This window comes from Bombyx mori, chromosome 11 (assembly GCF_030269925.1).
Source record: "Bombyx mori chromosome 11, ASM3026992v2".
NCBI lineage: Eukaryota > Metazoa > Arthropoda > Insecta > Lepidoptera > Bombycidae > Bombyx > Bombyx mori.
Window position 1 is genome coordinate 10,946,787 of NC_085117.1, and position 26,337 is coordinate 10,973,123.

At 35.0% G+C, this 26,337-nt stretch overlaps 2 protein-coding genes across 2 annotated transcripts; one reads left to right on the top strand and one right to left on the bottom strand.

The window, feature by feature from the left end:
• Positions 1-753: 753 nt before the first annotated feature.
• Positions 754-4,519, bottom strand: LOC101739654 (centrosomal protein of 135 kDa). Its single transcript, XM_038013832.2, has 2 exons — positions 1,133-4,519; positions 754-1,052 (listed from the first exon to the last, which is right to left on the bottom strand). The coding sequence occupies exons 1-2, from the start codon at positions 4,235-4,237 to the stop codon at positions 909-911; spliced, it is 3,249 nt and encodes a 1,082-aa protein (XP_037869760.1). The 5' UTR covers positions 4,238-4,519; the 3' UTR covers positions 754-908.
• Positions 4,520-5,123: 604 nt separating this feature from the next.
• Positions 5,124-26,335, top strand: LOC101739512 (RAB11-binding protein RELCH). The gene is made up of 16 exons (XM_038013831.2): positions 5,124-5,506; positions 5,799-5,969; positions 7,340-7,500; positions 7,791-8,012; positions 8,145-8,455; positions 8,549-8,749; positions 9,890-10,052; positions 11,278-11,443; positions 12,282-12,653; positions 14,021-14,369; positions 14,895-15,179; positions 15,568-15,686; positions 17,295-17,451; positions 18,583-18,794; positions 21,239-21,368; positions 21,564-26,335. Exons 1-16 carry the CDS (start codon positions 5,281-5,283, stop codon positions 21,784-21,786), a joined length of 3,468 nt encoding a protein of 1,155 aa, XP_037869759.1. The 5' UTR covers positions 5,124-5,280; the 3' UTR covers positions 21,787-26,335.
• The last annotated feature ends 2 nt before the right edge of the window (positions 26,336-26,337 follow it).

The window sequence follows — 26,337 nt, forward strand, 5'->3', positions numbered from 1 at the left end:
TTTTTTTTTTATTGTTTTCTATAACTTTGAGTTGTATAGCTTTGAATATTAAATAAAGAAATAGCTGTTACTTGATCATTTATGTTGCCTTAGAAAAAAATGACAAAATAAGCACCCAATTTCTACTAATTGAGCTACACTCTAGTTGTCAATGAATTTTGCTATTAAGGCTTTTTTTAAATATTACATTCTTACAGCCCATCCAACTGCTAAGTGGTCACTGGGGTCCATATGCCATACCTACCTACTTTCAAAGAACGTGCACATGTACAGCATGGCCGTCATTTGTAAACATGTAGCAATACATGTCTCAGAAAGTATTAAAACTGTGCTCTAATATAAGTCTTGAACCCTGTCAATCACTCAATAATGATTCACCAGGCATCTACCCTTCAGGCAACGAATGCTAGCAAAATCGGAGCGTTGGTACATCTACAACTCATAAATCATGTATTTTCATGCTAGCATGTAGATCGCATGTGTCATGTCAATTCTATGCGGTTCTTCGGTGATAACGACAAAGGGAAGTCAGTTCTTCTACCGAGCGGGTCAAATTGCACGGTAGATCGACAGTCCGAAAATATTGGAATTTGTTGGTTCGAAACTTGTATTTAAACTAAGCTTATCTTAAGAGTCGTTAGCGAGATACACGCATCTATCAAATATCTTGCGTTCTACATAAAATATCTACGAGCAATGCTTTAGGTATTGTTTTGGGAAAAAGGGACAGGGTTGTTGTCAATTCTCCAAAAATTGTATTATTCTATTCAAATATGTTTCTTCACTGTACATATTTTACTGTACACATTTTATTAATTTATTGTAGGTTTTCATATAATCTATATATTTACAACATAACAATAATTTGAAACACCCTGTTATAATTTCATTGATCACTAGTAGATACACTACAAAGTACTGCTGTGGCTATACTTTGAATATCCCCTATGTTCTTCTCTGTATAGTGCACTGTAGTCATCTTCTTCATGGCTAACTTCTTGGATCTCTTCCAACATTAAAGGCAGCTCAAATTCATCCTTTGTGAGGGTGTTCTGTAATGATATAGGTTTAATTGATTAATAAGAGATACAAATAATTTTTTTTTAATTGAAGAATCAGTATCTATATATACCTCATGATTCTCTGATTCTCTTCTACTCATTCTGTTTACACTGTCTTGTAGAGACTTTGTTTCTGATGTGGCATCTTGTAGTGCTAATTTCAATTCTACAATTTCTTTTCTTGCATTTGAAAGCAATCTTTCTGTTGTAGCTAAATTTTCGTTCAGCCGATCTCTCTCCACTTCCAAACTGGCTTTTGACTTAGATAGACTTTTAATTCTGTTTTCATACAATCTCAACTCTGAATCGCTTGCTTCAACTTCTGTTAAATTCGCATTTTTTTTCTGTAAATTATTACACATCTGCTTTAAGTGTAACACATTTTGTTCTAATATAGATTTTTCTTCTGTTATGAGTTTAATTTCGTTTTCTAGTGTATTAACTTTGCAAGCCATTGCTGCTATTTGTGCTGACTGACTATCTATGATATTCTCCTTATCCAATAACTTTGATTCTAAGCTCTGAATTTTACTAACATAATTCTGCAACTGCATCGTCTTTGATGCAGATTCACTTTCTAAAGAGTGATTGGTATTTTCTAATATATTTGCTTCAACAGATAAGCTTGCAAATTGTTCTAACATATCAGACCTTTCTGCTTCTTTTTGGGATAATAACTCTTCTATTCTTCTTATCTCAGCTACATAGTGTTGGAGTTGTTGTTTCAAAGTGTCTACTTCTTTCCTGGATTTTTCATGTTCAATTTTAGTAATTTTCAATGTACCATTTGTATCGGCTAAGCTATTCTGGAGACGTTTATTTTCCATTAATGCATTATCTATTTGCTGTGTCAATCTTAAGATTTCACCATTCAAGAACTGGATTTGGTTTTCATAATCAAATACTTTGTGTTCTGATACTTTGTTGATATTAAGTTTCCTTTTAAGTTCAGATATTTCATTTTCAAGTTTACTGGTTTCATAAGTTGCAGATTTCAACTTCTCTTCAAACACATCCAAACGTTCAGTCTTATGGTCCAGTTCCATTATTAATTTATCACGCTCTTGGTCAACTTTTTTAATAGAATCTATTAAATTACTCTTATCATTTCTTAAAGAAATAATTTCTGACTGTAATTCCTTACATTTATTTTCTAATGTTTCTATTGTATTTCTACTTAGGCTTAATTTTTTTTGAGTACTTAATAGCTCATTTTGTATATCATTAGTACTTCTTTCAGTTTCTATTTGAATATTTTTTATTTGACTTGATAAGGTCTTTTCTTTGATCACATCACTTTGTAAATTTTTAATCTGTTCTCTTAAGAAATTGCATTCTTCTTTCAAATGGTCAGCTGAAGCTCTACCAGTTCGATTAGTTTTTTTATATGAAGAGTTTTCTTCCTCTAAATGTTCAATTTCCTTTTGCTTAAGAACCAAGTCTCGTTTATATTTGTCTACTAAATCCATAGCTTCTCGGTACCTGAAATTGTATTCTTTTTTATCCTTTCTTAAAATTTCTATCTCATGTACCATTTCTTTTATTTTATCTTTATATTTTTCAATTTCTTTTTTTGAATTATCACCGCTATTAGAATGTCGAACTGAATTCATATTTTTATACACACTTAGTTGTTGATTAAGAGCCATATTTTCTTTGGACAAATCAGCATTTTCATTATTCAATTGATTAATTACATCTTTATAGTTTTCTTTATTGCTTTTCTGCTGGTAGATAAGGTCATGTTTATATTCATCATTTTCTTTTTTTAGCATTAGTATTTTTTGTTCACTTTCACAAAGTCTGGTGTGTAAATCTCGAATAAATTCAGTTTCATGGGATCTTGTGTTATTTGCACTTTGCTTATCTTTACATATATTTAAGTGTTTATTCAAATCATCAATAGTATTTGTCATCTTCTCCTGAATGTTTATAATGTATTTTTCATACTTTTTTCTTTCTTCCTCAAGAAGGGATTGTAATTCATATTTAGATGGACACTTTGTACATTCTATGTGATCACTATGGGATGATTTATTTAAAGTGGATAATTTTTCCTGTAGCTTTTTATTTTGTTGTAATAAATTAATATTCTCAAGTTTTAATTTTTCATTTTCTTTATTATTACTTTCTAAAAAGTCTTCTAGCTTTCGTGCAGTAGCTGAATTTTCTCTTATCTGATAGGATGAAATTTGTTTTTCTAGTTCTAAATTTCTTACATGTAATGAATCAACTTTTGTTTGTAAGATATTATTTTTATTGGTTAGAATTGAAATTTTTTTGTTGGCATCCTCTTCAACTTTAAGAGCTAACAAATCCACCTTCTTGAGCTCTTCTTGAAGAACTTTGTATTTCTCTGCTAAGGTCAGAGCTCGGAGCATAGCTTCATGTTGTTTTTCTAAACCAGTTTGAACATCTTTTTTCAATGTTTCATTTTCAGTTTCTATTTCCCTTAACTCTTTGATTAAACTTTGTATCTGGCTGTCAGTACTAGGTTTACAACAATCCTTACTTATTGCTGCCAGTGGTCTACCACCCTCTAAAAGAATATTTAGCCTAATAATTTCATTATCTCTATGCTCAACTTGATTTTTAAGCAACACTATTTCATCACAGAGCTCCTCATTTTTTACTTCTAATAGCAATATTTTTTCTGCTAAATTATTGATATCTTTTTCTGGATTAGTTGTTCTAGTGTTATTGCAAACACATATCTTACTAAAATTTGTTTCAAAATCTTTTTTCTTATTTTTATTACGACTGCTTTGTGTTTCAGCACACAATCCTCTTAAACTCAAATCACGCACCTCATGCTGAAGTCTACTGATTGTATTATCCTTTTTGATAAGCTCTTCAGACAATGCTTTTGTTTTTCTTTTGATCTCTTTAGAATATTTCAAATTCTCTTCTTTTAATACCATTATTTCTCTATGTAATTTATTGTTTTCCTGGATGAGCCTCGCATTATCGCATTTGTATGGTTCGGCTTGTAAAACGAGTGAATCGCGCTGTTGCAATGCTTCTTTAGATAAATCCATGTAGTTCTGCAGGCTACGCGTAGTTTGCAGAAGATCAGCTAATATACATTCTACTAATGGCACTGCTTCCAAGGGCAAAGTGTTGTTATAGCCTAGTTCCTCGAGCTTCTGTTTGAGATTAAAATAAGCCTCACCCATGGTTATATCCGTATTAAGATTTGTAAACTTATAGTGACAGTAGTAGTGTTTTCTCAAGAAAATGTTTGCTTGTCGAGATTGCTTGTAGTGTCATCAATATATTACGATACCTAGTAAATTTTCTATATTGTAATGATTTTGAATTGGAATCATAAATAGCATTGCAAACCTACATTATTAATTATCTATTTATCTATCTCTTGGATTTATACATAATATGTACGGTAATGTTTTACATTAGCGAAATATAACTTTTTTAAACTGTCAAAATGTTTAAACTGTCACATCAGTTGACATCAGGCAAATTAGAGATGCGATCTGGGATCGATTGATCAAATAATCTATTCTTTAAATTAATCGAAATTAATCTGCAAATCTAACTAGTAGTTTCTAATTAATAGTATTCAATCTATTGAATAAATAAATCACAACTATTTTGAGTCCTAATTTTCTATTGAGCATGTAAGTAATTTCATTATTCACGTAATTTAGCTCAAATTCAACAGACGGCCGAACAAATTCAATATGCTCTGGTTTACCTCAATATTTTCAGAATCAATTGGATAACGGAAAATGTAAATTAGCCATGCTTATTCTTCTTTTTTTCACAATAGTTATTGCGAGCCATTATTGTCGGTGTCAAGTTTTTTTTGTTATTTATTCCATTTTCTTTTCATTTTTAACTTGGCTCCTCTAAAAATTATTTTTACCTTTACTCATCATAATATTTGAATTAGTACATTATGCCTCTTAAGCACTCATTCTAAGCTAGGAATGAATATTCTGTTAACAGTTATCAATGTTTCAATCAACACTAACAAACCAGGCTAACCTTATTTCACCGTCGCATCTACTGTAAGCCCTCACCTCAAAGCTCCCGATGACTGTCACTGTCAAGTGTCGATACTGGCTAATGTCACACTGTCAAAAATACATAATAACAGTTTGCTGTGTTTATTTTATCACTTTACTTTCTAAGTTACGATTAAAATTTAAGCAAAAATCTTTATTTATTTGTAATGATTTCTTTTCAAATTTGAACCATGAATCCGTACAAGGAAACAGAGGAGTCATCTTTCGATACACCTCATTTGTCTTATGAGGATATAGCTACAAAACTGCTAAAAGACAACTTCTTCCTGACTGCCTTAGAACTCCACACTGAGCTTGTAGAGAGCGGCAAGGAACTTCCTCAACTTAGAGAATTCTTCTCGAATCCTGGAAATTTTGAACAGCATGTCTCTAGAGCATCTGAATTAAATTCTATACGTGAGTTGAAATGCCATTTCAATAAAACTATACTCGTACAGTTTTTGTAATGATTTAAGTACTTAAGTCCAAAATTTAGGCAATTTAGGCAATTTATGCAAATCGGGATATAAATAGATATATTCCAATTCATGTTTCTCCTACGTCTTGAAAACCTTAAATTTAACATAATTCAGTAAAATCTAGTGCTATTTAGAGCAATGTAAGAATCGAAGTTATAAAAAAAAAAACTGGTACCTAAAATTTTCGAAATATAATTAAAATACTGATGTTTTTTATTTTGTTTTTATAGACCGCACTCCAAGTCAAGCAACTTTAGACTCTTTGGACACAGCAAGATATTCAGAAGATGGTGGAGGTGACCGTGGTGGTAGTGGGGGTGACGTGGCTGTTCTAGAATTTGAGCTGCGTAAGGCAAGGGAAACTATTAATTCCCTAAGGGCTAATCTTACACAGTTTGCAGGTTGGTTATGAACTTGAAACATGAAAAGTGATCTAAAATAAACTACAAAAAATTGAGATTAAAAAGCAAATTGAACATATGAGTCGACTATTATCAAAGCCGGCAATCTGACTTTTGGATAATTATTGGTAAATCAGAAAAACGAATTATTGACTTTGTATTCCATTGGCAGTCACAAAACTCTTCGGAACGACATCTTAGATAAATTAAATTAAAATTAAATTACAGGTTAACAATTAACCTTTATTTAATGCAGGTTTTGAACCGTATTCTTTGAAGGAGACGATTATATTCAAATCAATCTGTATTGACATATCAATAACATTTTTTTGTCCAAATGTACAGATTGCCACCTTTGATAATAGACGACTCATATATACCTAAATTGATATTATGTCTAGTAGTTTTGTGATTTATAAATATAATAATTTTTCACTATAATTCACTTCAATCTCACTTTGGCTTTTTAGTTTCCCTAAGAAAACTTTCATTGTAAAGTTGAATGTCAAAGTAAGAATTTTACAATACTAAGTGTAATGTAAAACTTTAGACCATATTGAGTAGGTCTGCACAGATAGATTTGAAGTCGTCACAGCCTAAGGAATAAGACTGTCTGTGTTGAGCGATGCACCAGTGTTTGAATCCCAGGCGGGTACCAATTTTTCTAATGAAATACATACTCAACAAGTGTTCACGATTGACTTCCATAGTGAAGGAATAAAATAGTGTAATAAAAAAATCAAACCTGAAGGGTAGGGCAGCTGTTGTAACTATACCTTAGACCTTAAAACTTGTATCTCAAGGTGGGTGGCGCATTTACATTGTAGATGTATATGGGCTCCAGTAACCACTCAACACCAGGTGGGCTGTGAGCTCGTCCACCCACCTAAGCAATAAAAAAATTTAAAAAAATGGTGGGCTGTGAGATAGTTCACTAAGCAATAAAAAAAGGTACTACCAGATTTTTGTTTCTTAAACTATGATCTTTTAAATTGATACCTATTATTTTATATATATATAATATATAGTCTGACATCACAATACTACTAGCTTTATCTTATATTATCTTTCGTTATTATAGTATACTAGCTGTACCGGTTTGCTTCACTGGGCATTTAAAATTAACATTATTATTTCTCACCCTCACAAAGATTCTCATCATTAACGCCCCCGCAACTGGTGTAGGGAGTCCAATGCTCATATAAATATTAGTCTATCCATTAAGTACATGTATTTTCTACATGGATACCAAGTTTCGAGTCAATTGGATGCACGGTCACTAGTTATAATGCAATGTCCGTAAAAGCTATAGATTACTAAAATAAAAAAAAAAAATATAGCTATGAATAAGTTTCTACACTAATTTTTAGATGGTTCATCAACATTAGATAAAAGTTCCCAAAAAATATGTGACCAGAGATCCTTAAAGCCACATGAGAAGAGAGCACTCAATTTCTTGATTAATGAATATCTACTTATGCAAGATTATAAATTAACTTCAATTACATTTTCTGATGAGAATCCTGATCAGGTAAGCTGAAAATATACAATATTATTATAAAAGTAACAAAATTTCTATAATGCTATTATGAGTTGCTATAATGAATTCAAAACAGTCGAAGTTTGACTGAACAATAGTAGAGTATCACCTATATTATCTTTCTGGAGAGGGACCCTGAAAATCATAATTGATATCATTAAATATTATTTCCCAAAAAGCCTACACTTCAGTAAAATCACTTACACAACTTTGTTAGAGAGATCATTTAAACTAATAGATTTGAATCTATAATAGTATTACATGTACTGAATTCTTGCCAGGAATTCGAAGATTGGGATGATGTAGGTTTGAATATGCCTCGACCCGCAGGAATAGTCTCCCTATTCCGAGGAGAGTCAGTATTGAGTGTACCTAAAGTAGACTCATCAACTGAAACAAATTGGCAACAAATAGATGCTGGATGCCAGACTGAACTTGATGAAAGGAGTATTTGTGTCAGTTGCCAGGACTCGATTGATCATGATAATGATTGGGCAGCTGAGGTGAGTTAAAATATTATTTGACATTTGTCATTTTATTTTGCCTAAGTGGTGTGATGCTTAAGTTATTTGGTAGATAAAACCAAGTGGGTCGTCCTCTCTTATTATATTATATTAATATAACTTTTTTCATAGCTTCTCATTCAAGCTGAAGAGATAGAAATGCTGAAACAAAAGGCTATGGCCTTAGAGATGGAGAAGCAAAATTTTCAAAAATTGTATGATACTGCTATTGTCAGTTTGAATTCTCTTGCAAGTCCCGCCATCGAGAGCAAAGCCCTTGATTTAAACACAAAAGATGAAAAAATGATTGAAGCCGAACAGGCTATTGATACTACACCAATAACTTGTACGGCTTCAGAGAATCATTACGGGAGTGGAAATTCTACACATAGTGCAACACCAGAACAGTTCGAAATGATTGAGAGTGAAAAGAATAGTACTATGTGAGTTTTAACAACAAGACCTTTTTGAAGTAGACCGAATCAGTAATATTTTAAAATAAATTTCTGTGTATATTTTTTTAATATTTTTTTCAGCACCAGAAAAGAAGGCTCTACGCTAAGTTCCTTTGAACATACTGTGTTGGGTGAAAATTGTAACAGAGATTCACCGTTGCGGCGCGGTAGTGTCACCACTTTAGACGAAGCCCTTAGCATAAATGATGGAGGCGAGTGGACACGTGTTCAATATGAATACAACAGCATCGAAACTAGTAGTAAGGAAATGTGGATCGACAGGTAATTATATGTTTTCCCTTTTCAGTTCTTGGGAGTTTTTTTTTTAATTGCCCCTGTAGGCAATCGAACATACGGCCCACCTGGTGAGTGGCTATCGTCGCCCATGGACGTTAGCAATACCATGGTCAAAACCAACCTGCTGCCTACCGTTAAGACATATAAAAGTCCTAAGACATACATAATTAAAACTACTTTTACAGTTTAGTACTCGTGTTTTTAAATTGTCATCAATTATTTCCGACGTTTTGAATTATTTACAGTTTTCACGGTCACGAAAGATTTCTGTGTAATTAAACGGGAAAATTATTTATATTTATAAATATATACGCACATTCCGATTCCTGCAGTCATTTTTTTCATAGTAGGTATTTGAAATCATTTGTTACAAAGTTTTAAGTAAATCTAACGAACGTGACACGAATGGTGATATGAAGGTGACACAATAATTTTATCTAAAATATGTTTATTACTAGCCTGTAAAGTATTTAAATTTAGTTTCAGTATAGGCAATTTAAATGTCTTCAATTCACTTTATTTTTAGGTTTTCTAGTTGCGTTTGCTTGCATATTGACGCTTGAAAGGCAAACGCGACTAAGCGACAGTAACTGCTTTGTACATAAATGATAGGCAATAACCATAAGCGCAAAAAAAATATATTTCTAGGTCTATTAAAATCATTTTAATCCTACAGCTAGATTCGTTAAAATAGATTTTTTTTCAGGTATTTCAACTTTAAATTTGTCTACTATAAAGTTCACGCATTGTCCCTTATTCTCGTTTGCCTTTCAAGCGTCGAATATGTATAATGAAAATACTAATGCACCGATTTTATTGACACTTCATTCAATGATTTACTTTAAAAATATCAGGAGTTTATCTCTCAGATTTGACGAGACACTGAGATATCCAAAATAATAAAATAATGTCGGTTAATGCGACCTGCAATTACTAGAGCCTATAGACATCGTCACGTGAATGGTTAGGAATGCATAAATGAATACCGTATGTACATATTCGACTTGGGTGTGACGATCCATTGTTGACTGAATGATGACAAATCAAAAAGTTTGCGGTTACTCGATTACATACATTGGTATTAATCAAGGAACATCAGTAATTTTTTTTATATAATAATTGCAGTGGTCTACCAAATAGTCTAAAAGTATCAATTCTAAACTGGTGCTGTGAGACGCTGAACCTGAACGAATCATTCTCGAACGATCTTTTAGTAGAACTAATAAACAATGATAAACCAATAACACTGCCTGGGTTTCTAACGCTGGCTGCCGACACTATGCCTAGGGTAAGTAAGATCTAGAAATTTCTATTCATATATTGACGTACACATCTTACATTGTATTGTCCTCGCTCGTACAGTATTGACAACATATATACAGTAAAAGCTCTTTATTGGCGGGTATATGTTCTATAAATATGCCGCGAATACAGGAAACGTGAATATGGAAAAGTGCGTTTACAAAGGATATATGAGTCGACTATTATCAAAGCCGGCAATGTGACTTTTGAACAATTATTGGTAAATCAGAAAAACGAATTATTGACTTTGTATTCCATTGGCAGTCACAAAACTCTTCTGAACGACATCTTAGATAAATAAAAGGCTAAGTATTAACCTTTATTTAATGCAGGTTTTGAACCGTATTCTTTGAAGGAGACGAATATATTCAAATCAATCTGTATTGACATATCATTAACATTTTTTTTGTCCAAATGCACAGATTGCCACCTTTGATAATAGACGACTCATATTGGGTTGGATACCAACTTAATAAAGAAATAAAGAATAGAAGAAATAATAAAGGAATAAAGAAATCTTTAGCCGTGAATATAGGATTTGGGTCGGACTGTACTTAAGAAATATGGTACTTATCAAAATAAACCAAACCTTATGCACGTTATTCAATAATGAAGAATATACTATAAAAAATTACTTCATAATTAAAATTTTCAATGTTATGTCAATCTGAATAGCTAAAGTAGGTATCATTACTGTGATCATTTACAATAGATTGATATTTAGATAGACACTCGCACTTTTAAGGAGTAATGCGACTAATTCCGGCTTCAGGAACGAGTCTCTTTGCATCCTTTTTTTTAAATATTTTTCTGAATCGTATACCACGGGTGCAAACCGATCATATGCTAATGAGGATGATCAGTGATATACCGCGAGACAGTATATGCAACTGTGGTTTGTTTTTGATTTGAATTGCACTAAATGTGTATACTGGGGTTCATAGATATGAGGTAGTGAATGCCGTCACTCACCCTGGGAGAAGTAGGTGGAATTCTTTACGGTATTTTTTTTATTGCTTAGATGGTTGGACGAGCTCACAGTTCACCTGGTGTTAAGTGGTTACTGGAGCCCATAGACATCTACAACGTAATGCCCCACCCATCTTGAGATATAAGTTCTAAGGTCTCAAGTATAGTTAGAACGCCTTCCCCTTTCAAACCGAAACGCATTACTGCTTCACGGCAAAAGATAACGTGAATTATTTATATAGATAATCCCTCATACTCTCGTGGCACGACGTTTCGAAGCTGCGGCATTACTAGCAGCGAGCGTGGCTCTGCTCCCGACCGGAGATCCAAGACGCGCTCGCACCTTACACTCATTACTTACACTCGTGAAGAAGCCGGAGCCGTCCGACACGAGATCCATATGTGAAGGTACTTAACATCTAACATTAATAATACGATGTTTTATTTTGGCTGTATCGTGTAGTGTGGCGAAGTTTAAGAGCGATTTTTTTAAAGGGATTTTATGACATGGTAACTAAGACTTTTAAGTCATGTCGTATTTTAATTTATATTCTTATTTTTATGAAAAATGAAGATATGGAGTGAAATCAAATAAAGATGATTAATTTGAGACATTAATCAACTGGGATGAAATAAAATGAAATGAGATGAGATCTCAGTAAAATGGTGGTCATTTATTGAGATTTTTTTCAGTGGACTTTTTGGAGGATCCCGTGATGTTACGTCCAGCAGCTTTGTTTCATTTTCCCGCATTTGTGCACTTTCACTGATATTAAACAGTTAATAAACCACCGTTATTACACATTTAACCCTGAAGAAACACTAAATAGACAAAATAAAACAAATCACACAACTTCACTCCTTGCGTTCCCGTTCCCGCCAAAAAGTCATTCTAGTAATTTTTTTCTTCTACCTACGCCGAAACTTCGGTTTTCGTCCTGCTGTACAGGGAAGAAAGTTTTAACTTTTTCTTCCTGGGTACTGACAAGTGCGCATGCGCGTTAGTGTCTACGTCTGCTCTCACGCACCTAAAATTCTTCGCCATTGTTGTGCTCGGGTAATTCGCAATATTGTGTTTAGTGTAAAAATGAAATAAACAAAAGGCAATAAAATTTAATAGTGAAGTATTAAACAAAGATGAGTTCATCAGACAGTTCTTATTCAGTTAGTAGTAGTTTATTTAAAAATAAATAAAAAAACAGTTAAATTGTTTTTTTTTGTGCACAATGTACTATTGTTGTTTCAGCGGCGTGTTACATAGTGAAATGGGGAGGCAGCGGGGAAGTGTTGTCCTCCGTAGCTGAATTACTGGCATCGAGATCGGCCGAGCGACGGATCCTCGCCAGCCAGATCTGCGTCGCCATAGCTCCGTACGTTCCGATCGAGCTGTGCACGTCCCTACTGCTCAGTCTAGTGGTGCTGATGTGCGAATCGAACGAGATCGAAATCAGGAGTTTGGCCCTAAAATCCGCGTGCCTAATATGTCCGGTTGCGGAACATAAGTACGCGCAGCTCGAGAATATAATGTTCGGTTTCCTGAAGGATCCGATCGAGAAGCACGTCAAAGATACGGTCAGCATTTTCGGGCCGATACTGGCGAGAAGCGCTCTGATGGCAGGTATGTCCGAGTATGTTTTTACTGGTGGTAGGACCTATATAGGAGGTAAATGAATATTAAAAAAAAAAAAAAAAAACATGCCCTGTGAGTTTCTTGCCAGTTCTTCTCAGGACGGAGGCTAGTTTTTGTGAATTGGCGGTAGTTCTTTTTGACGTTCAACAAGTATGTACTTTCATATATGTTAAATAAATAAAAAAATGATTTTCTTTTGATTTGATTGTGAGTCCGCACGGGTAGGTGCCACCGCCCTGTTTATTTCTGCCGTGAAGCAGTAATGCGTTTCGGTTTGAAGGGTCGGGGGCAGCCGTTGTAACTATACTGAGACCTTGGAACTCATGTCTCAAAGTAGGTGGCGGTATTTATGTTGTGGACGTCTATGGGCTCCGGTAACCATTTAGCATCAGGTGGGCCGCGAGGTTGTTCACCCATCTAAGCACTAAAAAATATAAAAAAAGGTCGCTATAAAACTGTTTATAGACGTGTCAAGACCTGTGAAAATTTGGTTTAAGCGAAATTTTTGCAACTCTACAGGAGAGCCATTTAAAGTTTAAAATGTGAAAAAACTATCATAACAAATAAACTTCTTCAGAGCTATTTAAATGTGGTAAACTTATTGAAGTAAAACATAGAATTGTTGATACTAATCTATACTAATATTTAGATTATAAAGAGGAAAAATTTGTTTGTTTGTTTGTATTGCATGGGCTCCGAAACTACTGAACCGATTTAAAAAAAATCTTTCGCTGTTGGTAAGCTACGCTCTCCCCGGGTGACATAGGCTATATTTATGATATTTAAAAAAAAATAGGGATCCTTACTGAAACTCCAATAATGTTAACCCAATGTGTAAAAAAATTACGTAAAATTCTTTACATCGCGTTCGCTACTTCCCAAGCGAAGCCGGGGCGGGCCGCTAGTACTAAATAAAACCGACCTTTAATTAATTACAAAGATAAATATCCCGTACTAAACGAAATGTCACATAAACTAAACAGCCTTTCACCCATCGATATGCATATACATCTATCTCAGTTAATCAAGACGTTTTCGAACAAAACAGATTTTATTTCGTCTTCTAACGTATCCATTTTTTTTTTTTTCAAATAATAAAATTGATATTTACTTTTCTGGCCTCCTTGGCACGCTTTGCCCTAACAAACATTATATTATCTGTCTCGTCTATTATTTGCACGAAAGATGATAAGTGAAAACAAAGAATAGTGACCTCAACTGTCCTCCCGTTTGTGATGGTTTATGAAATATGTAATATTTATATTGTGCTAAATAAATAAATGTCATTCGTTTATCTCGTCCCAGTTTTTTATGAAAAAAAAAGAAGATTGTTTACCCACCCAAACCGTTTTCAGGAAAATTCTGTACCGATCTGTGTACACGTATTATGAGAAACGCTGCGAAAGAGAGCTCGGATAATGAATGGAAAAACGCTGCTCTGTATTTAGATCTTATGAAATCTTTAGTATTAGCGAAACTGGCATACGTTATAAACGTACAAATAATCAAAGATGCCACCTCGTCTGACTGTGATATGGAGAATATAATTTTACAAGAGGTACCTTTAGAGGAACAGGAGCATTTCGTGGATTTACAATGCTTCGTAAGCGATGTTGACGCTAAGACGCTGCTGGCTGCTGCGAACCGTCTGGTCAAAGAGAAACCGGACGTTAGATGGCCGGAACTGAACTGGTTTATTGATTTGTGAGTGTCCAATATTTTAGTTGTAATCGCGATGGTTTCGGAAGATATTACATGATACATTACATGATTTTTTACTGGTGGTAGGACCTCTTGTGAGTCCGCGCGGATAGGTACCACCACCCTGCCGTGAAGCAGTAATGCATTTCGGTTTGCAGGGCGGGGCAGCCGTCGTAACTATATTGAGACTTTAGAGCTGATGTCTTAAGGTGGGTGGCGCATTTACGTCATAGATGTCTATGGGCTCCCGTAACCACTTAACACCAGGTGCACTGTGAGCTCGTCCGCCCATCTAATCAATAAAAAAATAACTACCTTCAAATATTAAAATATTTTTTCTTGAAATGTTTTTGCTAGAAGAATTCTTATTTTATTTGACTTGTTATCTTAGATATTTTAATATATTTTGTAAATTAACCAATTTCGAAGTTTGTTGCGATTTTAGAAATCTTCTTCGTTGTACTTTTTATAAATTTTTCGTACGAATAAATATTTTGATTTAATATTTTAATTTTTCCATCCTTATAGCGTAAAACAAGTCCTAGACTTAGCGACAACTTCAAAAGTTTTAAGTCATCAAACGATGTATGAAAAATTCATTTCATTATTTTCGAGTTATGTGGAGAATTTTGGTGTGAGCTTTACTACCCACATCCTGAACCCGATATTCGTCGATATTATAATGGATCTCGAGCAGAAAATGGAGAAACTTCACACTGTAAATGTCGAAAGCTCTGTGGTGGTCGGTATTTATTCAGTCACAGTGTTGCCAGCGATTGGGAATTATTCACAACACGGAGAATTTTTACAGAAGTATGTATTCATAATTCAATTTAGCAGTTACACAATGTGCTCTGGCGTATGTCAGTGCTTAAAGTATAAAATAATCGCAAGGATCTGAAAGCTATGCCTACTGAACTTACCTGGAGCCACTGCGGTCATCCACAGTGCGTATCCAGAGGACTTTTTTGGCACGTACCATCCGGCTATGGAATGAGCTCCCTTCCACGGTGTTTCCCGAGCGCTATGACATGTCCTTCTTCAAACGAGGCTTGTGGAGAGTCCATGGGCGACGGCAACCACTCACTATCAGGTGGGCCGTATGCTCGTCTGCCTACAAGGGCAATAAAAAATAAATAAAAGTCGTTTACAATAGATCAAAAATACGGAATTGAAAAAAACGATTTCATTCATTTTACAGATGGGTAATGTACTGTAGTCTTCGCAGTTTCCCGCCTAAAGTATTATCCATTCCAATGAAGTGGGTTTGCGAACATCGGCCAGACACACTTGATTTTTATTTACAACACCTCAGAGAGTGTGAGTTATTTAATAAATCATGATACTTAAGCATTCATATAATTTTCGCGCACATAACAACCATAAATAATTTGGTTTTTTAAATCTACTTGCTTTCGTCTTCGATAAGTTTGTTCTTATTAATTTTTCGAGAAACTAAATGTATCAGTTAATATATTAGGTTTTCCTTGAATTGCCGGCAACTTAAATCTAAATGGTGTAAGATACTAAACAAATGCGCCATTTTTGTATATAACTAGTCAGGTCATAAGTATTGTCACACAGTAAAAACTTTTCTTTTAGAATGCTGGCCACAAAAAAGTTAATTGAATTCGAATTTCGCATTGTTCATGAAAATAAGAATGTATAACTTTTAGAATTTTACTCATTTTTAAATATGGAGTGGACGCTTAAAGAAGACCGTGTTGCAGTTATTGCGTTGCATCGTTGCGGTTACGCGCCAATTCAAATTTTTAACATACTGAAAAATTTGAATATAACCAAAAGATTCGTTTATCGTACCATCAAACGATACAATGAAGACTCTAGTGTAGATGACAGGTCAAGAAGTGGTCGCCCTCGGTCTGTTAGGACTCCAGCAGTGATAAAAGCTGTGAAGGCGCGAATTCAAAGAAGTCCCAAACGTAAGCAGAAACTGTTGGCCCTTCAGATGGGGTTAAGCAGAACCACGGTGAAAAGGGTGTTAAATGAAGACTTAGGGCTTCGGGCATATCGAAGAAAAACAGGACATCGTTTGAATGCTCGTCTAATGGACCTGAGACTGAAGAGATGCCGCGTTTTGTTGAAGCGGTACGCGGGAAAAAAATATCGGGAAATTCTTTTTTCGGATGAAAAAATTTTTACCGTAGAAGAGAGCTACAACAAACAAAATGATAAGGTGTACGCACACAGTAGTGAAGAAGCGAGCAACCGTATTCCGCGTGTCCAACGAGGTCATTTTCCATCCTCGCTCATGGTATGGTTGGGAGTTTCTTATTGGGGCTTAACAGAGGTACATTTTTGTGAGAAAGGTGTAAAAACGAATGCAGTTGTGTATCAAAATACAGTCCTGACGAACCTTGTGGAACCTGTTTCTCATACCATGTTCAATAACAGGCACTGGGTATTCCAACAAGATTCGGCGCCAGCTCATAGAGCGAAGAGCACACAAGACTGGCTGGCGGCGCGTGAAATCGACTTCATTCGGCACGAAGACTGGCCCTCCTCCAGTCCAGATTTGAATCCGTTAGATTACAAGATATGGCAACACTTGGAGGAAAAGGCGTGCTCAAAGCTTCATCCCAATTTGGAGTCACTCAAGACATCCTTGATTAAGGCAGCCGCCGATATTGACATGGACCTCGTTCGTGCTGCGACAGACGACTGGCCGCGCAGATTGAAGGCCTGTATTCAAAATCACGGAGGTCATTTTGAATAAACTTTAGTGTCATAAGAATCTATGTTTTGTTAAGTTCATTTTGGTATATGAATGGTTACATAATGAATAAACTTGTTTCAATTATTTTACATTAAACATGTGACAGAATTTATGACCTGACTAGGTATATGCAGATGCTATATTGAATTATTTTATTTGCATTAAATAGTCCGCTAATGTTTTTCGATTAGTTGCGGCCAGCAGTTGTGAGAGCGCAAGCGGCAGTTCAGTCCGCGTCTACATCTCCAATATTATCACAGAGTTGTTGAACACAACAGAAATAAACGAGAAATGTATAGAACGACAAGTCCTGCCGGCTGTCGTAGCTCTCTTGCATGACGATGATGTGTGAGTTTGATCTGTATTTTTTTTCAAAATTCTACTGATTATGTCGAATGTGTTGTTAATTGTGATATTTTTTTAAACTGACCACACTTCCATATTTTTTGAAATTAGTAACAATTCTATTCGGAAGCTATAATAACTTAATCGTGGTGCATTTTAGTTTTTATTACTATAAAATATAAATTCCGATTCTAGATTTAACGATTTTTTTTTCCTAAATTTTCTCAATAATAACTAATTTTAGGAGCCAGCAATTTTTATATAGTTAATTTATTGTTTAATTAATCAATAAATAAATCAAGCTAATTAACGTCAAGCGAGTTAGGTTCACGCGTATCAGTTTTGAATCATAAAACTCTCGAATGAGTTTTCGGCCTCGACTACACTACGTCGCTGCAGATGTCGCGGTGACGTGGAAATGTAATACAGTAAAAAAACACTATTCGCGCTTCCTTCATTCGAGTTTTCACTATTCATGGAAAAAAAAAACATCCAATTCTTATATTCGTAGATCCAACCGGTAATTGATAGGATTCCAATATGTAGGTATCCAAATATCCATTGTAAAGGCGTCGTCAACTCAACTAATAACAAAGTAAAATGGATCTTATTATCACTATGCCTAAAGTATGTTATTAAATGATATCGCCTAGAAACTTGTCCTCTATATGTAAATTATCATTCCGTGTGTAAAGAAATTTAAAATTTTGGTGCACGTGAATGAATTGAAACTTCTTTTTCGATGTGTAGTACTGTAGTTTTCTTCATTTTTTCATCTTTAAATCAGATTGCTTTGTAATAGGGAATGCTGTGTACAAGAGATGCGACATCGAACCCGTCGCTTGCGACGAAGGGCTCGACGAGTAAATTAACCCTCAGACACAGCCCACTGAGTTTCTCGTCGGATCTTCTCAGTGGGTCGCGTTTCTGATCCGGTGGTAGATTCTGCGAATTCTGCGTCACGGCTCTTGCTAGGGTTCGTGTTAGCAACGTCGTCAGGTTGGAGCCCCGTGAGCTCACCTACTAGTTAAGGTTACGCTGAAATAGCCTCTGAAGGCTCTCAGCTTAGGCAAAAAAAGAAAAAAAAGCAACCTTGTTGGAAGTCGCATTAGAAGTTTCACTTCAATATTACAGGTCGGTCCGCGAAGTGGCACTCACCTCATGGGGCAGTATGACTCGCACCTGTTTGATCCGAGGGCTGGCGTGCGAAGCGCAGTGCTGGGCCGCGGCCGACGACCTGCTGTGCGGTACACACGTGCTCTCCACGAAGGAAGGGCTGCGAGCGGCCGAGGCACTAACTCTATTGGTGTTGCCCACTGCCGATAGCCACGCCGTCTCAGAGAAAGGTACTGTCATGCTCGAATAAACCTTCCTAATTTTTGTTTTGCTAGTAATTACCACCTACCAAGCTTCATCTCTGCACTCCCCTAAGGTAGACTGTTAGAGAATGCCTATGGCATTAAGTCCGCCTTTATACTTTCTAGTATAAGAAGTTATAAATAAAAAAATAAATAAAAATTGGGGATAGCAAAAATAAAATTGTTTGAAATTTCAATATAGCACACCAAATTGAGATTGATAATTTGGTAAGAGGGCTGTTCTATTAGTCGAAATCGATGTTTGCAACACGCTCCAGCACCACCGGTGTGATAGTCACGGTTATTGGCGTTCAGATCCCTTGACATCTAGATAAGGAGAATAGGCCGCCCGTACGCGTAGCTATGTCATTGAATACGCCAATCATCAAGCCCAATGTTACATTACTTTCACACGATCCCCCAAAAATTTGTATTCAGTATTTGAATTCCTGTACACATCTCCATACATCCATCGCAACATTCGCATCTCATCGCCTTTCATCCACTATTTTAGTGGTCCAACAAGCTGATCCATACAAGACGGCAGGTCTTATGAAGGTCTTATACACCCCTATTTTTTAATTAGTACAAAAAATTTAACTGGGCTCTAAGTATCTTTAACTAATCATATTTGTGTAGTTAAAAAATAAAAAACACTAAGTCTCAAAACTGTCCACAAAAATACTTAATAACTGGTAAATGCTAAATAATTATAAAAAAAATCAATCAATGACTGATAGTAGGTACGTGCGGCGGGGTTTGGGTACCTACGGGGCGCTGCTCCATTGATAAATTCCGGGAAACTCAAGTCGAAGCCCACCAACCACCCCTTGTCCCTCTGCGCCCGCGCCGTGCCCTGACGCAACAACGACAAAAAACAGTGCTAAATTGTTATCGGAAGTGTGCACATGCTTTTTTTCGTTGCAACAGTTGTTTGTTTAAGTTTTCCCTGACGCGATGGCTTATCAGTTCACATCACGGGAGTATGAAGCTATGCTTCGTGCGTACTTTTTGAGTGGAGAAAACGCGAGTGCAGCTGTACGTATGTACAGGGAAGACACCCAAACGCTCGACAGCTAAATGTGCGGACCGTGGTAAATGCTTACCAGCGTTTACTAGATCACGGTTCATTCTACGCACGGTCACCTACGTACGTCAAGAACGAGGAAGACCGGCGTTGTCACAAAATCTGTACGACGATGTACTAGCGTATTTTGAAGAGGATCCCCGGCGGAGTACAAATGTCGCTGATCGACGGTTTAACAGCAGCCAGTCCTGTGCCTGGAAGATTATTAATAAGGCTGGATTACATCCATATCACTACAGGAAATCTCAAGAATTAACGCCCATGGACTTCTTTTTGTGGAGTGAAATTAAGAGACGTGTGCACAGAAGCGAGCCAATTAGGCTCGAATGATTAAAACAGCGCATATTGGACGCTATTCACGAAGTGAAAAGACAGAGAAGCGTATTTTTCTCTTTAAAAACAATTTAATGAAACGAGCCCGTCTGTGTATTAACAATAGTGGCGGACATTTCGAAGGACAATTGAAATACTTGTAAGTTTAGTAAATAATACCTTTGTAAATAATTATTGTAAATAGCACCTGATTCTAACTTCATAAATATGCCAAAATTTCTCTTTTCTTTTAGTACAGAATACCTTATTGTATTGTAATATTTGTTTATTGTTTTCTAATCACATACGTATTTAATTAATTGTAAAAAGGTAAGTTTGCCGGTCCTAAGCCCGGATGAATATGAAGGAGAGGCTAGAATTTAGAAAATTAAATAAAGTAGCTAACTACATCACATGTTCTTTTGTTTCATTTTATTGTCTAAGGCCATCTACGTCACAAGTGCGACAGTACGAATGCGAATGAGTAGGATGGAATACCATCAATGAAGTTCAATGAACTAATGAATGGATTGTAAAGTAATATGTCCATGATTTCAGTGAGATTTTTTACAATAAACAAATGATAATAACTTTGCTATTTAAAGGTATTATGAGATTTTTCCCTCACATATATGATACTAATGTCTTCCCTAATATGTCCTTAAAATTTTTGTACTAGTTATAAAATAATGGTGTATATCTTCCCTTTGAGGGGAAGAGAAATGTGTGAGTCACACGTGGTGTCCCCGTGGCGTCTCCGGCATAATATATATATTACTAGCGACCCGCCCTCGCTTCGCTTCGGAAACTGTAATTTATTATTGATTTCTCCACTATTTAGTGGATTTTATAGTATTATACATATAAACCTTCCTCTTCAATCACTCTATTTATTAAAAAACCGCATCAAAATCCGTTGCGTAGTTTTAAAGATTTAAGCATACATAGGGACAGAGAAAGCGACTTTGTTTTATACTATGTAGTGATACTAAAATCCTTTTTAGACAGTTTTTTCTTTTTTCAAAACTTCCAGCGGTGTCGCTACTGTGCGCCCTGTGCGAGCGCGGCCCCGCATGCGCCGAGCGCGTGGCAGCCCTGACGCCGGGCCTGCAGCTGGCGGTGCACCACTGCGGGCGCCACCCGGCCATACTGCCCGCATTAAGGTACCACTCACCCAAACATTATTTTTTTAATATTGAATTATCATCGGTCCATAATAAGTATACCAAATTTTGAGTTAATCCGACGTTTTGAAGGAGGTCAAAATCATGTTCAAAGATTCCGTTACAAACATACATACATACATACGTCTGAAGCTAATAAAAGCGTATTAAAAAATATATATTTGAATGTTCCAGAAAATTGGAGGAGGAGGTTCAGTCGCCCGCGCTGTCGCAGCACCGGGCGGCCGTGGAGAGCCTGGTGCAGACGGCGGCCGGCGCGCCCGCCGAGCCCGCGCGCGACCCCCCGCGCCCCGCCAACCTGCTCGCCGCGCAGGAGGTCGGCAGGAGGGTCACGCAGATGTTCCACCAATCCAAGACCAACATCAATTTACAGAATATATTTAAAAAGAAACCGTAGCTGACGTCACGTGAACGAGAGCTTAATACATTCAGTGCCATGTACGTCACCGGTGCCCTACGCGGCGCACTGATGTAATTACGTCGATTTGTGTTACTAAGCGTGCCTGGATTGCCTTCTTTTGTTCGATAATGTATATTTTATGGTATTTATATGTATGTACTGGTGGTAGGACCTCGTGTGGTCCGCACGGGTAGATACCACCACCCCGCCTATTTCTGCCGTGAAGCAGTAATGCGTTTCGGTTTAAAGGGTGGGGCAGCCGTTGTAACTATACTGAGACCTTGGAACTTATATTTCAAGGTGGGTGGCGCATTTGCGTTGTAGATGTCTGTGGGCTCTGGTAACCACTTAACAACAGGTGGGCTGTGAGCGCGTCCGCTCATCTAAGCAAAATATATATTTTAGTCTATTAGGTCTCTTAGAAATAAATTCACTGTCAGTATCTTCGGATTAGTCTTTCCCAGAGTCTACTAGATATTCCGGCGCCTTAGTAAGAAGAACAAAGAGAGAAATCGACATAGTTACTTCAGTGCGCCGCGTAGGGCACCGGTGACCTACACGGCAGTCAATGTGTTAAATATCGAAATTGTGCTACATGGTATGTGGATTTGTTGATAAACATTGAACGCGCTCTTTTGTCCATATATGTATGTACACCACAAAAAAAAATATGTTTGTGAATAATCAACTTACATGATTAAAATCTATTAATTCAGCAGTCGGGGAACTTTTTTAATTATTTCTCCAAAATATTTTTGTGTAAGTTGATATTACCCCAACTAAGACATTCCAAAATTCAAATTCAAATGTAATGTCAAAAACCGCAACCACAACAATAAAAAAGGTTTTATACCAATTTGTTGGGTTTCCAACATGAAGAACAAAAAAAAACGAAATCGCTTCTTTTTAGTATCTTTCATATTATATATAGCCAGCCCCTATGATAATTTTGAAAAGAAAACAATAACTAAAAACTTTACGATTCTAAAGAAGTTTCACTTCAATATATACTTTTTACTCACAAAAGTTTCATTTTTACCCCACAAAATTTAATTTTACCCGATTTGGGGTAATTTACCCCGGTTCCCCGACCGCCGTATTAATTTAACTACGTAATGATCGTTTAACAACTACGTTCTACGCGGTTGAACTTTCTTCAATATTCCGTACGGAATGTTTTAGCATTTAAATTTACAAGGAACAGACATCCTTAAAAAAATATGTAAATTGTAATTTATGATTAAGTAGTTACTAAATAATGCATTCCTGATAAGGTAGATTTATTATTTAAAGCTCACTATACATGCTTCAGCTGAGCATGTGTGTACAGTACAAAAGTAAATAGTGCAATAAAAATTATCTACAAACATTTACTAAACGAATCTCTGTTATTTCTTATTATGTTATTTGTATGTTTAAATATAATAATAATAATTTACATGTTATGTATTGCATTAATTGCATAGTAATAATCCCTGTCACTGAATCCTAATAATACTGAAGCTATCCTCAAAATATTATTTAATTATTAATTGACCAATGTGTTGTGTTAAAATAAGCATATTATATTGTACTAGATAAAAACCGGCTTTGCTTGTTTTTTTTTTTTTTTTATAAATTGTGTTTTTTCGAATTTATATTTAAATACGAATTACATATTGATAAAATGATGAAATATGAATAATATTTTTTAAATATGAATGGTTATTTAAAGAAAAAATCAAAATTATCGATAAAGTTGATTATTGTAAACACGAATAAAACAACATTTACTGAAAATAAATCGTAGCTAGGTCGATTTATCGCCCCCTAAACTAAATGATCTAAATTTTATGAAAATCGTTGGAGCTGTTTCCGAGATTCACATTATATAAAATATATATTCAAGAATTGCTCGTTTAAATATATAAGATAAGATATTCTATGTATCGAGAGGTGAAAGGCTATTGGGTTTAAGGGACATTTATCATTGTAATTATAGGTGCGTTTTATTTGGTATCAGCATCAACAGTTCGATGTTTTTAATTGAATTTCAATTAAGTTTACTCCATTCAAATAGCTGAAGATTTTTTTGTTATAATATTTTTGCCAAATTTTAAACTTTAAATGGCTCTCCTGTAAGTTTGCAATAATGTCGCTTAAGTCAAATAGCCTTTCACTCGTCGATATGTATATAGAATACTCAGAGAAAGAAAAGAAGAGAAAAGGCCTCGGTTTTTATTGTGATAAATAAAACTGTGTTTATAAATAAAATTTCACTAACAGTTAAGTGTTAATTAATAATATTTACAAATAGAATATTAAATAAAAATACAATATAAATAAAATACAATACTTCACTATTTACAATAGATTTTACAATAAGTGATATCGTTCAAAAATTATGCACAGTAAATAGTTTCTTATAGTATTATACTCTCAATTATGTATGTATATTAAAAAAAAACTGCTAAATTCATAGAGCAATATTGATCAAAGTTGCAAATATTAATTATATACTAGGTAGGCAAGACGCACTTTCATGCGTGTATCAATAATCAAACTATTCAGTTTCATTCAAATATTTTCTCTTCAAACATATTGCGTCATTTGAGATTAAAATTAAAAAGCAGACTTAAAATGAACAAAATCGATGATTTGAGATCACGTACCTACTCTTAAATACCAAATCATAACACAAATTAAAATTACGTATTTACCATAAATAATAGAGGTAGCAAATGCATTGTTAATTTAATACTCAATCTCAGTAAATATCTCTTATCTGAGATCGCAGCATTGTATATTACCATACTTCATATAGAACAATCTTCAGATTCACAACAGAATTAGCGATTCACAATTAGCAATATTTGATGTAGATGTATATATATATTTTTTTAATCTTTTTCGGTTCGCGATCTTAACTACACATCCAACGAGCTACTTTTTTAATCATGGCAATAAATATAAAGTCAGTTACATCTAATCTGCGATAAACTTCGTGATTTAAGAAAAAAGCTACACATCTGTAGTCAGAACTTTGATGGCGTTACGACTATTAAAAGTTATTACATTTTATTAGGTGTTAGATTAATTTGTGCTTCCTATAATTGTGTTGTGTATTTATTAATAATTTTGCATTGTAGTTCAAATTTAATATAAATAATTTACATATATATTAAAATTCATTTATAAAATTTTATTATTGTGATATTCTAATGATTAAGTAAATACTCGATCCATCAATAATATATATAGTGAGAAAAAAAAACTATATTTTTTGGAATTTTCACCACGCCGCGGCGGTGCGCTGGTTCTGTATTTTTTGATGGTTCCTGTGGGGGGAGTATCGCCAAGAGGTGGACCAAAAGAGAGGCAGGCCGATTAGTAGACGTACCAGCCATTCCGTCGCTGGCTTCTTGTAGGCAGTAGAATCCAAGGAACGTGACTGGTGGACGACGGGTAATGGTGGCGATCTGCCGGACAGCTTGACCGCACTCCTTAAAATTATTTGTGTTCACAAAACGGGTATAACACTCGCACAACAACGATGAATGTCCGTAGGAGTTCTTAAAAGTAGAATAACAAAACCCAAAAAAACATATATTGAGATGAAAAACACGCGGCGAGTTGTACAATGCGCGCGGTGCGGTCGCCGATAGTCTTCTTTTTTTTCGTTTTCTTTTTTTTATTACTGGCCATGCGATAGGTTTTATGTCTAATCTCGTCAACAAAAAAGAACCAATGTCAAAAAGATACTAATTGTGATCTTATTTTTTATTGATTTCCAATATAATCGCTTACTTTTATTGTTTTTGGTTTAACTGTCAGAATTGAAAATCTATATTAAAAGCATATTTTTATAAGTTACGTTATTCGGCCAAACGCAAGTAGTTGTGTATGACGTCATTTGGGGTCAAAATACACTATGAATTAAAGCTGTAACATTATAACGATTACACAAATGTGGCATCGTGCTTTAAGATTGGTGTTTAGCTTCACGTCAATAACAGTACCTAATAAAAAATTTATTTTTATTTAATTAGCATTATTCATAAATTGTTGTGTTGTTGGTACCTATCTAGCCGCCTATATTATCTATACTATTTATTATTATTATTATTATTATACACAAGGGGGTCGCGGGTTCGAATCCCGCCAAGGGAAGATATTTGTATGATAAATTTTAATATAAATGTCTTTTCCAGGGTTATGGATGTATATTAAATATATGTATGTGTATAATAAAAATCTTACATTTATTTCCGTTATCTGGTACCTGTAACACAAGTTCTTTACGAACTTATCATGGGACTAGTTAACGTGGCGTGATTGTTAGTAAATATTTATTTATTATTTATTGTTTATTTATTATATCATTGTGGCTTAAATTACTAATAAATAATGTCATTAAAACTATCTCTGATAATTACTGTTATACTGAATTTATATTTTAATTTCGAATCATAATAGCAATGTACTTAAAAATCGTAATCGTATATCGGTGCCACAGGATTATGTTGTCAGTGTAAGAAATACAATGTTTTTTTTTATTATATTAAAAGA